This window comes from Equus quagga, chromosome 13, assembly GCF_021613505.1.
Source record: "Equus quagga isolate Etosha38 chromosome 13, UCLA_HA_Equagga_1.0, whole genome shotgun sequence".
Taxonomy (NCBI): Eukaryota; Metazoa; Chordata; class Mammalia; order Perissodactyla; family Equidae; genus Equus; species Equus quagga.
In genome coordinates this window covers 1813876-1825932 of record NC_060279.1, presented here as the reverse complement: position 1 = coordinate 1825932, position 12057 = coordinate 1813876, and the positions used below count along the sequence as shown (strand labels likewise).

General features: G+C 56.9%; 1 protein-coding gene across 1 annotated transcript; it reads left to right on the top strand.

Annotated features, from left to right (window-relative positions):
- The first annotated feature begins 862 nt into the window (after positions 1-862).
- KLHDC8A (kelch domain containing 8A) lies at positions 863-7214 on the top strand. The gene is made up of 5 exons (XM_046682646.1): positions 863-1343; positions 3996-4160; positions 4398-4613; positions 5220-5321; positions 6115-7214. Exons 1-5 carry the CDS (start codon positions 968-970, stop codon positions 6306-6308), a joined length of 1053 nt encoding a protein of 350 aa, XP_046538602.1. The 5' UTR covers positions 863-967; the 3' UTR covers positions 6309-7214.
- Positions 7215-12057: the final 4843 nt, after the last annotated feature.

Sequence of the window (12057 nt, the reverse complement as noted above, 5' to 3'; positions counted from 1 at the left end):
AACAAACACAAACCGCCCACCCCTACACTGGAGGAAGTCTGGTCCCTGTCATCTGGTACGTAGTTGGCTCGAGTATCCCGCTTTCCCTGGCCCTGGAGACAAGGGGAGCATCTCCCGCCGGCCGCGGGCCGGGCGCCGCAGGGCTTATGTAAGGAGGACACGGCGTGCCCCGCCGTGGGGCGCACGCGGATTCCTGCACAGGTGTGGCGGATGTGTGCCGCGCGAGCTCGCCGGCCCCCTCCCCGGCGGCCGCTCCGCTTCTGCTTCCTGCTGCTCATTTATTCTCATCTGCCTGTCTGACAGCGGTGCGGACCGGGGAAGGACAGAGCGCCCTCTCCCCTGTCCCCGCGCCGCCGAGGGGGGCTGCCCGCTCTCGGGGAACGAATGCGCCGTGTGCGCTCGCCGCCGCGCGGCCCGGCCTGGCTGAGTAAGGGGCGGGGGCGGGGGCGGGGGTGGCGGGGAAAGGAGGCGGCGGCGCGGAAAGGTGGTAATTCCTCGCTCTGCCGGGTGGCAGCCAGGCGCCCGGACCCCAGAAAGCCGCCCCCGCCCCGCGCTCCGCGCGTTCCCGACCAGCCGGCGGGGAGGGGCGGGGGACAAAGCGGTGCGGGCGGTGCTGCTGCCGCGGGGTGGCGCCCTCGGCCGCCGCGTCCTCCCTTTAAAGTTGGCGAGGAGCGGGGAGCTCGCCCGCGCGAGGAGGCGAGGGCGCGTGGCCCCGACTGCCCTTGACTCTCCCCATTCCTCCCGCAGGGCCAGGCGTGGAGGCCGCCGGACCGCTGAGTCTTGAGGGACGGTGAAGCGCTGGCCGGCGTCGGGGCCTTTGCTGGAGATCGGGCGGGAGCCAGCGCCCGGGAGCCAGATGGAGGCGGCGAGAGGGGGCGCGGAGTAGCCGGCGGACCCCCGGGCGCGCACCTCCCCCGGCGCCCTGGCGCTCCGCCGGCGCGAGGCGGGCGGGGTCCCCGGGGCTGCCATGGAGGTGCCTAGCGTCAAGGACTTCCAGTGGAAGCGCCTGGCGCCCCTGCCCAGCCGCCGGGTCTACTGCTCCCTGCTGGAGACTGGGGGGCAGGTCTATGCTATCGGGGGATGTGACGACAACGGTGTCCCCATGGACTGCTTTGAGGTGTACTCCCCCGAGGCCGACCAGTGGACCGCCCTGCCGCCCCTGCCCACAGCCCGGGCCGGGGTGGCCGTCACCGCCCTGGGGAAGCGGATCATGGTGATCGGGGGCGTGGGCACCAATCAGCTGCCCCTGAAGGTCGTGGAGATGTACAACATCGATGAGGGCAAGTGGAGGAGGAGGAGCGCGCTGCGTGAAGCTGCCATGGGCATTTCTGTCACGGCCAAAGGCGAGTGGGGCCAGGGCGGAGGGCGGGCAGGGGGAAGAGAGAGGGAGCCCCAGGGAAAGGGGTGAGAGCCAACAGCAAGTTGGGGGCCCATTATCACATTCCTGATCCCATTTGACCCTTACAGTAGACATTAAAATTAGAGACCCACGGACCTTATTTTAAAGATGGGAAAACCGAGACTCAGCAAAGTAAAGTGTCTGGTAATTCCTTATGATGCCAGAGCTCCACTCCAACGGGCTCCTCGCAACAAACCGGGCAGGCCCTGCCAGAAGGGAGAGCCAGAGGTTCAGGGCAATGTCTCCGCAGAACCCTTCATGCAGCAGGATGACCCAGGCTCCCATCCACAGCACCCCGTCCGCTGAAATCTGCCTTACATGTGCCGCCATCTCCAGACACTGGAGTAGCTGGGGTTCTGGAGATGGTCACTCTATCCTTGTACCGTTGGCAGGCCCCACTGGGAGTGCTTGGAGACCTGATTCCCAGGCCTTCTCCCCACCCTCAACCTCCCGTCTGTCTCCTAATCTCAGAGATACTGATGTGTGGAGCGCAGAAGTTTCCTGAGGGATGTGCTCCTGCAGCATCTTGCCCCAGTTCGCTAAGTTCTCAACGCACGTATGTGCTGACCACATGGTTTCATGGTTCTCATTTCACTTCCTCCAAGCCCCTCATTGCCTTCTTTTCAGGTGCAGCACAGCCCAGAGCATAGAAGGGGCTCCAAAAGCTCTTTTGTGAGACACAATAGGTTTTATGGGAAATGGTCCAACAGGAGTCAGGAGACCCCAAGTTCAGGTCAGACAGGCTTGATGGGATGCAACCTTCTCTCCCTCTCTTGCAAAACCATCCCAGCTTCCTGTTGGGTCTACTGTAGATCAGGAACCAGTATTTCTGGAGTGCCCACTCTGTCCCTGGCACAGTTCTAGGTCCCAGGGAGGAAGGAAAGAGGCAGATCTGATCCCTGCCTTCAGGAGCCTGGATCTGACCAATGAAGGTGACGAGAGAGAAACTAAGGCAGAATCTCTCAGAGCACACTGGCTCATGGGGCCTGCAGGAACTCCTAGTAAGCAGGAGGGAAGGCACAGAGGCCGTGGGGGAAGAGACGGCGTACTCCATCCCCAGGCCTCGGTCAGTGGTGCAGAGAGATTACGGACTAACGTTTATTGAGTCCCTCCCATAGGTGCTTTGTATATGTTAGCCCCTCTGATAAGAGCTATTATGATCCTCCTTTTAGAGAGAAGCAGTTCAATAGCTTGCCCAAGGTTATGCAGCTGGCAAGTGATGATCTAGTCCGCCCTTACCTATGGCATTGAATGGGATCACAGTTAGTGTAATAAGAATTTACATGCCTGTGTGTCAGGCATTGACCAGATGCCAGGGCCACAGATTAACAAATTCTCCAGGACCTAACAATCTATTGAGAGAAACAGACAAAGTAATGTGTGGTGAGTGGGCCCTGCCTTGCAGTTCAGGGACACCTAGGTGAATCTGAAAGGATGAGAATGGTGGCAGGGGAGGGTTCCCAGCTGGAGGTGTTTCAGGTGACACAGGGATGGGAGAGGTGGAGCTTGTGTGAGTAAATTCCTCATTAGGCTGCAGCTCCCAGCCACAGGCTAGGGTTGGGATTTTTTTTCTTTTTTTCAGTAAGATTGGAAAAATAGAAGGAAATAGTACTCCTCCCTGTAATACCCTTGAAGAATAAAGGCTTCTCAGAGCTAGAAGCAGTGAGGACTGGCTACTCGGAGACAGAATCCCAGGCAGGGGTGGGTCCTGGGAAAAAAGAGGGCCTGGGGGTTGGGAGGAGTTGTGTCCTTGACAGGCCGCAGGAGGTACTGGGGTAAGGCCCAGGGAAACATGGATGCCTTGCCCATCCTCAGGCAGTGTGTCAGGGAAGTACCTTGAAAGGCTACCTGCAGCCAAGAGCCGTAGAGAATGGGGGACTCCGCAGAGTCCTGCCTCTGCAGGGTTTCTTAAAGGGGCCAGTTTTCTCTCCTCCGAGGCCTCCCTCTCAGTCACCCCTAGCCCTATGCTATTTAGTGCAGGGTGCCTCCTGGAGCCCTAGGCTTCCCAGTGTGTCAGGGAGGATGGCACTGCCCGAAGGGCGTGGCAGACAAACAAAGAACCAGCAGCAGTCCAGTGTCCCACAAGAACAGTGACGGTAGGGCTGACCTTGTTTCCAAAGGCTCCTGCTGGGTCTAGAGAATTCCAGCCTGGGAATGCCTGGGGCACAGGCCACTGCTGCAGGGGGTGAGAGGAATGTATGCCCTCTTCTTTAGCATCCCCTCTGGCTGCCCAGGCAAGAGGAAAATGGAGGGGACGACACCTGCAAAGGGCTGTCCAGCCCTAGACTGCACCACAGCCTACCCCTGTGCAAGGCTCAGTGTTTCGGGCTTGGCCAAGGGCCGCACACCAAGGAAGGCTGAGGCGTGTAGGCCTGAACCCAGGCTCCCCCATGGCAGGGACTTTAAACGGTGCCATCTGCCCCACTGACCTATAAATAGCTCACTCTGGCAGAGCAGTGCTTGGCCACCTGGCCTGGCTTCAGTGCTGGTGTTCGAGGCGTTAGTGGAGCCTGGCCCTGCTAGGTGATGAGTGCTGATGGGCCTGTCTCAGGTGTCTGTGAGCTGAGCCCGGGCCGTGTGCGGCCTCTCTCCTTAGATTACCGAGTGTACGCCGCAGGCGGAATGGGCCTGGACCTCCGTCCACACAGCCACCTTCAACATTATGACATGCTCAAGGACATGTGGGTGTCCCTAACACCCATGCCCACTCCGAGATATGCTGCCACCTCCTTCCTCCGAGGTTCCAAGATCTACGTGCTGGGTAAGGATGGGTTGTCTGTCCCACATCCACCCCTCCTGCCCTGCCCTGCCCTGGGTCAGTTCCCGTGGGAAGCAGTGCCTGGCTGCTGGCATCTCCTTGGCACTGGAGAGTAATCACACTGCCCCACCGCTCAGGGAGCTTCCTGTATGATTGGGGACAGTCAGAAGGGAAGGAAGCCCAGCCCCTGGCCTCAGGGACTGACTCTTGTGCTCCACCCCACCCTGCTCTGGCCTCCAGGGGGACGACAGTCCAAGTATGCGGTCAATGCCTTTGAGGTCTTTGACATCGAGACTCGCTCCTGGACGAAGTTCCCCAACATCCCCTGTAAGCGGGCCTTCTCCAGCTTTGTGACCCTGGAGGACCGCTTGTATAGCCTGGGGGGCCTGCGGCAGGGTCGGCTCTACCGGCAGCCCAAGTTCCTCCGGACGATGGACGTGTTCGACATGGACCAGGGTGAGCTGGGCATCCACCCCTGGCTGCCCACCTCCCTGCTGGCTGACTTCCCCCACCTTACCCCCATCCACCCACCCTCCCAAGGCCACCAACCTGGCTGAGTGAGCCTTCCAGAAGTCTGAACAGCCCTCTCCCTTCAGGGCTACTCTTGGGATCCCATTCTTTCATCAGTACAGGGCTCCCTTGGGTGGGTTGCTTGGTTCTATCTAAGCCTTTTCCATTCGTTGTCTCTTATGACATCCAGGCAGGGCCGGGCTAGGGAGGGCTTTGTTCTGCTTTTCAGTCGTGGAGAGACTGGAGCATCCTGACCCCATGCTCGCACCTCTAGTCTGCCTTCTCTCCAGCTTGGAGCCTGTGAGAAGAGGTGGAGCACGGGGATCCTTCACAGGGGCTTCTAGCTCCTTGGCTGCAGCAAGCATGGGAGGGGGTGGCGGCCACGGATGGTGTCGTTTCAAACAGCAGGAGGCATTGTATATGCCCTTAGCGCAAAGGGTGGCTGGATGGAGACACTGCCTAGGGCGAGAGCTGTCTGAACCTCTGTGTATTTGGTGGGGGTGGTCAGCATCTAATTCTCTCTATATATCCTGCCATCATCCATGGCTGTAGGGGGATGGCTGAAGATGGAACGCTCGTTTTTCCTCAAGAAGCGACGGGCAGACTTTGTGGCCGGCTCTCTGAGTGGACGGGTCATAGTGGCTGGAGGACTTGGTAAGCATGGAGCTTCCAGGCTGGTACTGTGGTTCTGGTGCTGGTAGATCCCTGGCACTCCACCAGAGCAAGAGAAGGTGCTGGTTCCTTACACATTGCCTGCCTACCACTTCATTCCAGAGAATTCAAAACACTCTCTTGCTTCTAGCCTGGACTTCATGTGTCCACATATGGGCCCCAGTCATGGTCTTTCTGTTCTCTTACATGGGGAAATCTGAGGCCCAGGGAGCGTAAGGACATGCTGATAACTGTGTAACACAGGCTTGCTGAGCACAGCTCCCTGGGGCTCTGTCTGGGAACAACTAGAGGCAAAAATGTGGCTAGGGTCAACCTTGGTCCTGGTCTCTGACCGTCTCTTCTCCCTGGAGACCCAGCTCTGTCATGGAATAGAACAGCAATCTGATCAAATAAGTTATTCCAATGAATTCAGGATTTGCCGTATTATCACTCCCAGAGACGAGTGGCGTTCTGAAGGCAGGATCCCAGCATCAACAGGGGAGAGATGTGTGGGCAGCAGGGCTTCTAGGCACACAGAGTTTACTCAGTGGGGACAGACCACACTTTACCCACGCAGGAAAGGAGCCCCATGGGAGCTAGATCAGCTCCCAGCCAGGACAGGCAAAGAGGCTGTTGGACAGAAGCTACTGGCCCGGGCTAGGGAGAAGGAGCAGTTCTGCGGCGGAGGAAGTTGTGGTTGCCTGGCTTCTCCTTGTGGCTTCCAGAGTGAGGGGGGAGATGGGGCGACTGCAGGGCTGGACTCCTTTGTAAGGTCTGGTTCCCTTGGCACTTTCAGGGAACCAGCCCACTGTCCTGGAGACAGCAGAGGCGTTCCACCCTGAGAAGAACAAGTGGGAGGTCCTCCCCGCCATGCCCACGCCCCGCTGTGCCTGCTCCAGCACTGTCGTCAAGAACTGCCTCCTGGCCGTGGGGGGCGTCAACCAGGGTCTGAGCAATGCAGTGGAAGCCCTGTGTGTCTCTGACTCCTAGCTGTCCCTGGGCCCAGCGCCTTTGTCCTACACCAGATCACCCCACTCTTGACAAGAGGAATGGTCTCATCAAAGCAGTTTGGGCTACTCCCCAGGATGCCAGCTCCTATCAGCAGCCAGTGGGCTCAGGCGCTGTGGCTCTGAGTGACCTCCCTCCGCCTCCAAACCCTACCAGTCACAGGAAACTGGCAGAAGTTGTGATGACTCCGCCAGCCTGGTTGGAGCTCCGCTGACCTCTGGGGAGAGTCCTCACTGCTCGGGCAGAGGAAGGCACAGGAGTGTCTGCTGCCTCCCCTCCTGTGAATCCGCTTCTCTCCACCTCCAGGGTAGGAGATAGGGGGGCAGTTCTCACTCAGAGGATGGGTTGCTGTCACTGTCCTTTCCCTAGCTCTGAACTCGTTTGAGGATCTCTTTGGAGGGAAAGTGGAGAGGGTTTGGTGGGGTGGGGTGATGGGGGGGGTCCCAAGCCCCCCACATCCTCTCTCCTCTCCCTTGGTCTACATCCTTTCCCCATTTGGTGGTCAACTGTGGGCCTGCCCTGGACCTCATCTACTCAGCAAGAATTGGCCTTGGAGCTAGAGGCGGCTGAACTGGAAGGGAAGTCAGGTTCCCATGGATGGGTCCAGGTTGGCAGCCTTGGCCAGGAAGGACCCATGTGCCTCGGGGCCCTTGATGGGAATCTGATGATGGGGAAGGAGCTGACTGCCCGCCCAGGGTCTTCTCCTCACTCTGTTTCTCCTTCTGCCACCCCTCCCCACCAGAGGCCTGGCCCTTTTGTCATTGATGGCCCGAGAGTGGTTCAGTGTGAGACCTTCTCATTTACACTGTGGCATCACAATCCATGAAGGATGGAGTCATTGCATTCTGGTTAACAGCAGCAGCACAATGATTAAAATCTATATTCCTATCTTCTCTGGCACCCTCGTGCGAGGTGGGGTGGATGGGTCTCTAGATGGGTAGAGGGGACCCCATGAAATGGTCCCTCAGACATTCTCAGGCTAAAGAGGGCCCCCAAGTGACCACCTATTCTTGGCTGTTGCCTCTAAGGAGGTTCCACCTCAAATCATCACTTCTCCACCAGTCACCTCACTCCTAGTAAAACGGCGCATGTTCCTTCTCTTAAGTGTTGAGACTGCACATATTTGTTAAGAAAAGGCGGCATTCGTTGACTGACTGCCCCCTCAGCTTACTCCTTCGCATGGCTAGCCTCCTTTCATTCAGCTTAAGCTCGTTTCTGTCTTGCCCAAAGTAGAAAGGGAATTGCTCACTGATTTAAAAATGTGAAGAACCTGCCTCTTTTAGATTATACAGCACCTCTTTCTGATTCCCAGTTCTTTTTAAAAGCTCTGCTAGCGCTGGGGAGACAAAGATGAAAAGAATACCTGCCCTGGAGGGGTTGTGGGGAAGTCGGATAACACTTTTTCCTGGGGGTAAAATTATTCCTCACGAGGCAGGAACAGAGAAGGCAGCCTGTCCAGCTCTGAAGGGCCAGGAGCCTCCCGAAGGAGGTGACACCCCCTGAACCTTCACGGACAAGGGGAGCTCCGGTCTTAGGGGAGAGGGGTTTCTCTCTCCCTCTGGGGCCCTGGAAGGGCACTGCCACCTGCTGGCCCAGCATTTCCTTCCTACCCGGCTGGAGGTTTCCTGTGGCCTCGGGTGCCCCCTGGTGAGCAGACTGCAGAGGTCTTGCCTGTTGCTTCTGGATCCCCTATTTCAGTTCAGCCCCCTGGAGTAACTGTTAGAAAAAGGTCTGGAGGAGCTGCAGATCCTCTGAGGGATGGGTGGGACGGCACGTTAGGGGAAGCCGTTCCAGAGCCTAGCTGTGGTCTTGTCTCCCCATCCCACTCCCCTTTCTGTGCTGCCCAGACCACTCCGTAAGAGAGCTGTTTGCAAACGGGGTCCCTCCACCCTTGCCAAGAAGCCAAGCCTTGGGGGTGCTTTCTAAGCACATAAAATGGTACTAGATCCGTGGATGGGACTGAAGCATTTTTAAATGGTTGGAATCTTAGGGGTGCAGCCAGTCCTAAAAGGTTCTTCCCATTATGAGAATGGGGAATTGGCTGCTGGAACTGGTGAGGGCCACTCAGAGCTGGAGCTGCTATCTGCTGAGGACTCACGTCTTGGAGGTCCATTCTAGGAAGACTTTGGGGGTGCCTCAAGGAGGAGCCAGGAAAATAGGGAATGTCAGTGGGAAACCACTTGGTCTGCACCGCGTGGTGCCATGGAGGCCGCTCAGGGACTGGGGTCGGATGGCCTGGCTCCAGTCCTCACTGCCCTCCCCGCCACAGGCTCTCTGGTCACTGTCCCCTCTGGGAAGTCCCTGCCCTCTTGTTTCATTTTCCAGTCTGAAACAAGAGCAGTGAGGGTGCCATCGCCCATGGGAGTGAAGCACCTGCTTATGTCCTCAGATTGACTCTAGGAGGTGGAGGTAGGATTGTCCCATTTTGCAGAAGAGGAAACTAAGGCTCGAGGAAGTTATATAACTCGTCCAAGGCACGAGCTAGTATGTGCCTGAACCAGGTCTGACTGCAAAACTTGTGACTGCCGCACCACATTACCTCAAATGAGACGGCACAGAGGAAGTCAAGAAAATCAGCTGCACTGACCTGTGTAATGGGTTCAAGATGTCCAGCTAAGAGGGTGGAGACTGTCTCCCAAGGAATGAGTGTGAGGATTAGCAAGGAAAGGTTGGGAAAGGCTCCCTACCGTGAAATGAGCACAGAATGTGCCTCAATTTGTATCCCAGGAAAGTTCCCGTCTGGCTTCGTCCTTCCATTGGCTATTCCAAAGCGTTGTTCCACATCGAGCACCACTGTATTCCTGGCCTGGGGCCGGGTGTGGGATTCCTGCCCCCCAGCAGTTGCAGTCGTGGGAGGGTAGGGACTACATCTGCAGCTACCATCTGAGGAGACAAGTGTCCGCCCTTGCTAGTGCAACCCAGAGGCGCCCCAGCCGCGGTGGCTGCAGAGAGCCAGGACGACCGAGGGTGTCGGGGCAGGCTTCCAGAAGTACATCTCGACTGCATTTGAAAGAAGAGGGAAACCGGCCAGGCAGAGGAGGAGGAGCCCAGACGTGGAAGCAAGAGAGATGGGGTCAAATCATAATCGTCATGTGCTAATTGACCTTCGGGACATTGTTAACCTCTCTGAGTCTCAGTTTCCTTATGTGTGAAATGGGCAAAATAAGGCCTCCCTGTGAGGTTGAGCTACCTACCTTATGTGAAATGACTCGTGTGTATCAGGCGAGCAGCTGCATTGTCATTTTTGTTGTTGAAGGAGAGGTTGAGGTGTTCTCAAGCCCACTGCGGGGAAGGGTGGGCTTGTTTTGGGGGCAGCTCACACACAGCAGAGATTCCAGGGAGGTGAGGCTGCCAGTGCAGCTGGAGCGGACCGAGAATGGCCTCATGTGCCTTGTTGAGGAGCCTGGACTTTATCTACATGGGGAACTGGGAGCAAATTAAGGCTTCTGAGAGGAGGAGCGTCATGATCAGATTCGTACCATTGGAACGTGGGATATTCCGAGTTCCTCTTTGGAGGGAAATGAAGTAAGTGCAGTCACCAAGGCACCATCTAAGGTCACAGGGACCCAGGTGGGGTTGGGATCCTTGGGAAAGCATGTGGGTCCAGCTTTCCAGGCCCCCTCTGGAGGAAGGTCCATCTGCTGGGCAATCAGAGTGCCGGGACGGTTTGGGACCACAGAGAGGAGACAAGTCCCTCCCTCCATCACATCATTTCCTCGAGAAGTTCTTTCTTCCTTGCATTTGCGTTGGGCCTTCTGCCCATAGAGCTCCTGCATGGAAGGCGGGCGTACGGTTGGCCTTTTCCAACCCCTGTCTTATAAAAGAAGGAACTGAGAACCAACCAGGAACCCTGCGCCTGACCTGGGTGGCACAGCTGGTCAGTGAGGGGAAGGAAATTCTAACCTAGCTCGGAGGAGCGCACAACGCCCGCGCCGTCCTCCTGAGCCCTGCCTGGGGTCATCACCCTCGCCCCAGCCTTCGGCTCCAGAGGCTGCGGGAACGGGAGTTTCCAGTTTGGTGAGATCAAAGTTGCGTAGGCTTGAGCACAGGGCAGGATCCGGGCAAGCGCCGAAGAGACAGACACGTCAAAGGACCCAGGAAGGCTGGGCAGACAGAAGTTTTCACGTGTATTCGTTTCCTAGGGCTGCACATCAAAATACCACAGCTTGGTGGCAGAAATTGCCTGTCTCAAGTCTGGAGGCTGGAAGGCTGAAATCAAGGAAACGGGCGGGAGCTTCCTTGGCTCTTTCTGGCCCCTGATGACTCCCGCAATCCTTGGTGTTCCTGGGCTTGTGGCAGCGTAATTCCAACCGCTGCCTCTGTCTTCACGAGGGCTGCTCTCCTGTGTGTCTGTGTCCAGATCTCTCTCATCTTGCAAGGACGCCAGTCATTGGATTAGGGCCATCCTCACCCAGTGTGTCCTCAGCTTCACTTGATTACATCTGCAAAGACCCCCTTTCCCGAAAAAAGTCACATTCACAGGTCCTGGGGGTTAGGATGTCGAGATATCTTTGGGAGAATACAACTCAACTAAAACACCATGTAATGGAGGGATGAGTGAGACAGGAAAAGCAAGAGTTCCCTGAGGACTGAGCTAGTCTGGGAAGGCTTCCTGGAGGAGCCGGCTGTTATAACTGGGCCTCAACAGAAGGAAGACTTGAGGTGCCCAGTGAAGTAGTGAGCAGTGGTGTGAAAAAAGGTTAGGAGGCAAGTTGGAGTCTGTGCAGACCTTGAATAGTGGGTTGATGTCTCAAGAAGAAAAGTTTGGCGGAAGGTCGACAGAAGCGTGATGCGATTGTTCTGGCCGTGCCTTTCAGACCTGAGCCTCCCTGGGGGCCCACAGTGCCAGGAGCGACGGAGGAGGGAGAGGTGATCTCTGGGGAAAGGCTAGCTGGCTGCAAGGGCAAAACGTCTTTAGAGTGTCCTGAGTTAAATTCGTGGAGGGTTTGGATTCTCCCTCATGGTATGACCCTTTGTTTTAATGGTTTAAACTGTGGGCTGTTTTCCACAATATTCCAGTTCGTTTGAGCTCCCCAGGCAGGTGTGTACCTGGCTCAAAGAACCCCCAGAGCCGTGTCCTGATGGCATGACGCAGGGCACCAAGAAGCCACTCTCTGCAGCCCAGGGGACAACGTGTTCCCCTCCCAAGAGCAAGCTGGCTCTTTGCAGACCGTGTGCAACTGGTCTTCCATTCCTGCACTCCGGGCCAGCCTGCCCCCACGCACAAATAACCACCCCCCAGCTCACACACACTCAGACACCTCACAAACACACTCACACGTAATCTCGCACACCAACATACCCCTCACTCTTAGAGACACATCTTACGTGCACACTCACATATTTACACTCACATAATCATTCATGCTCATACACTCACAACTCAAACAGCTCACTCTCATGCCTCACACTTGCCTTAAACCCTATCACTCACACACTTCAAACACATACCTCACACTCATGCACACCTGTTCATGCACATATGTATGCCTTACACCTCACACCCACACAGATATACCTCATCCCCTCACACACTCATACTCTCATATGCACACTTGGCGCAGGCGCCTGGGCTCAGAATCCTTTTCACATGGAGCGTGAGTTGCTGCAGTGTTCTGCGGTCCTCACTGGCGCAGGCGCATCTGCAGCCCCCTCTCTCCAGAGCCCCGAGCTGCAGTTTGCTGTGATGGCTGCAGGGACCTTGGGCACCCTCATCTCCCTACGAGCTTGG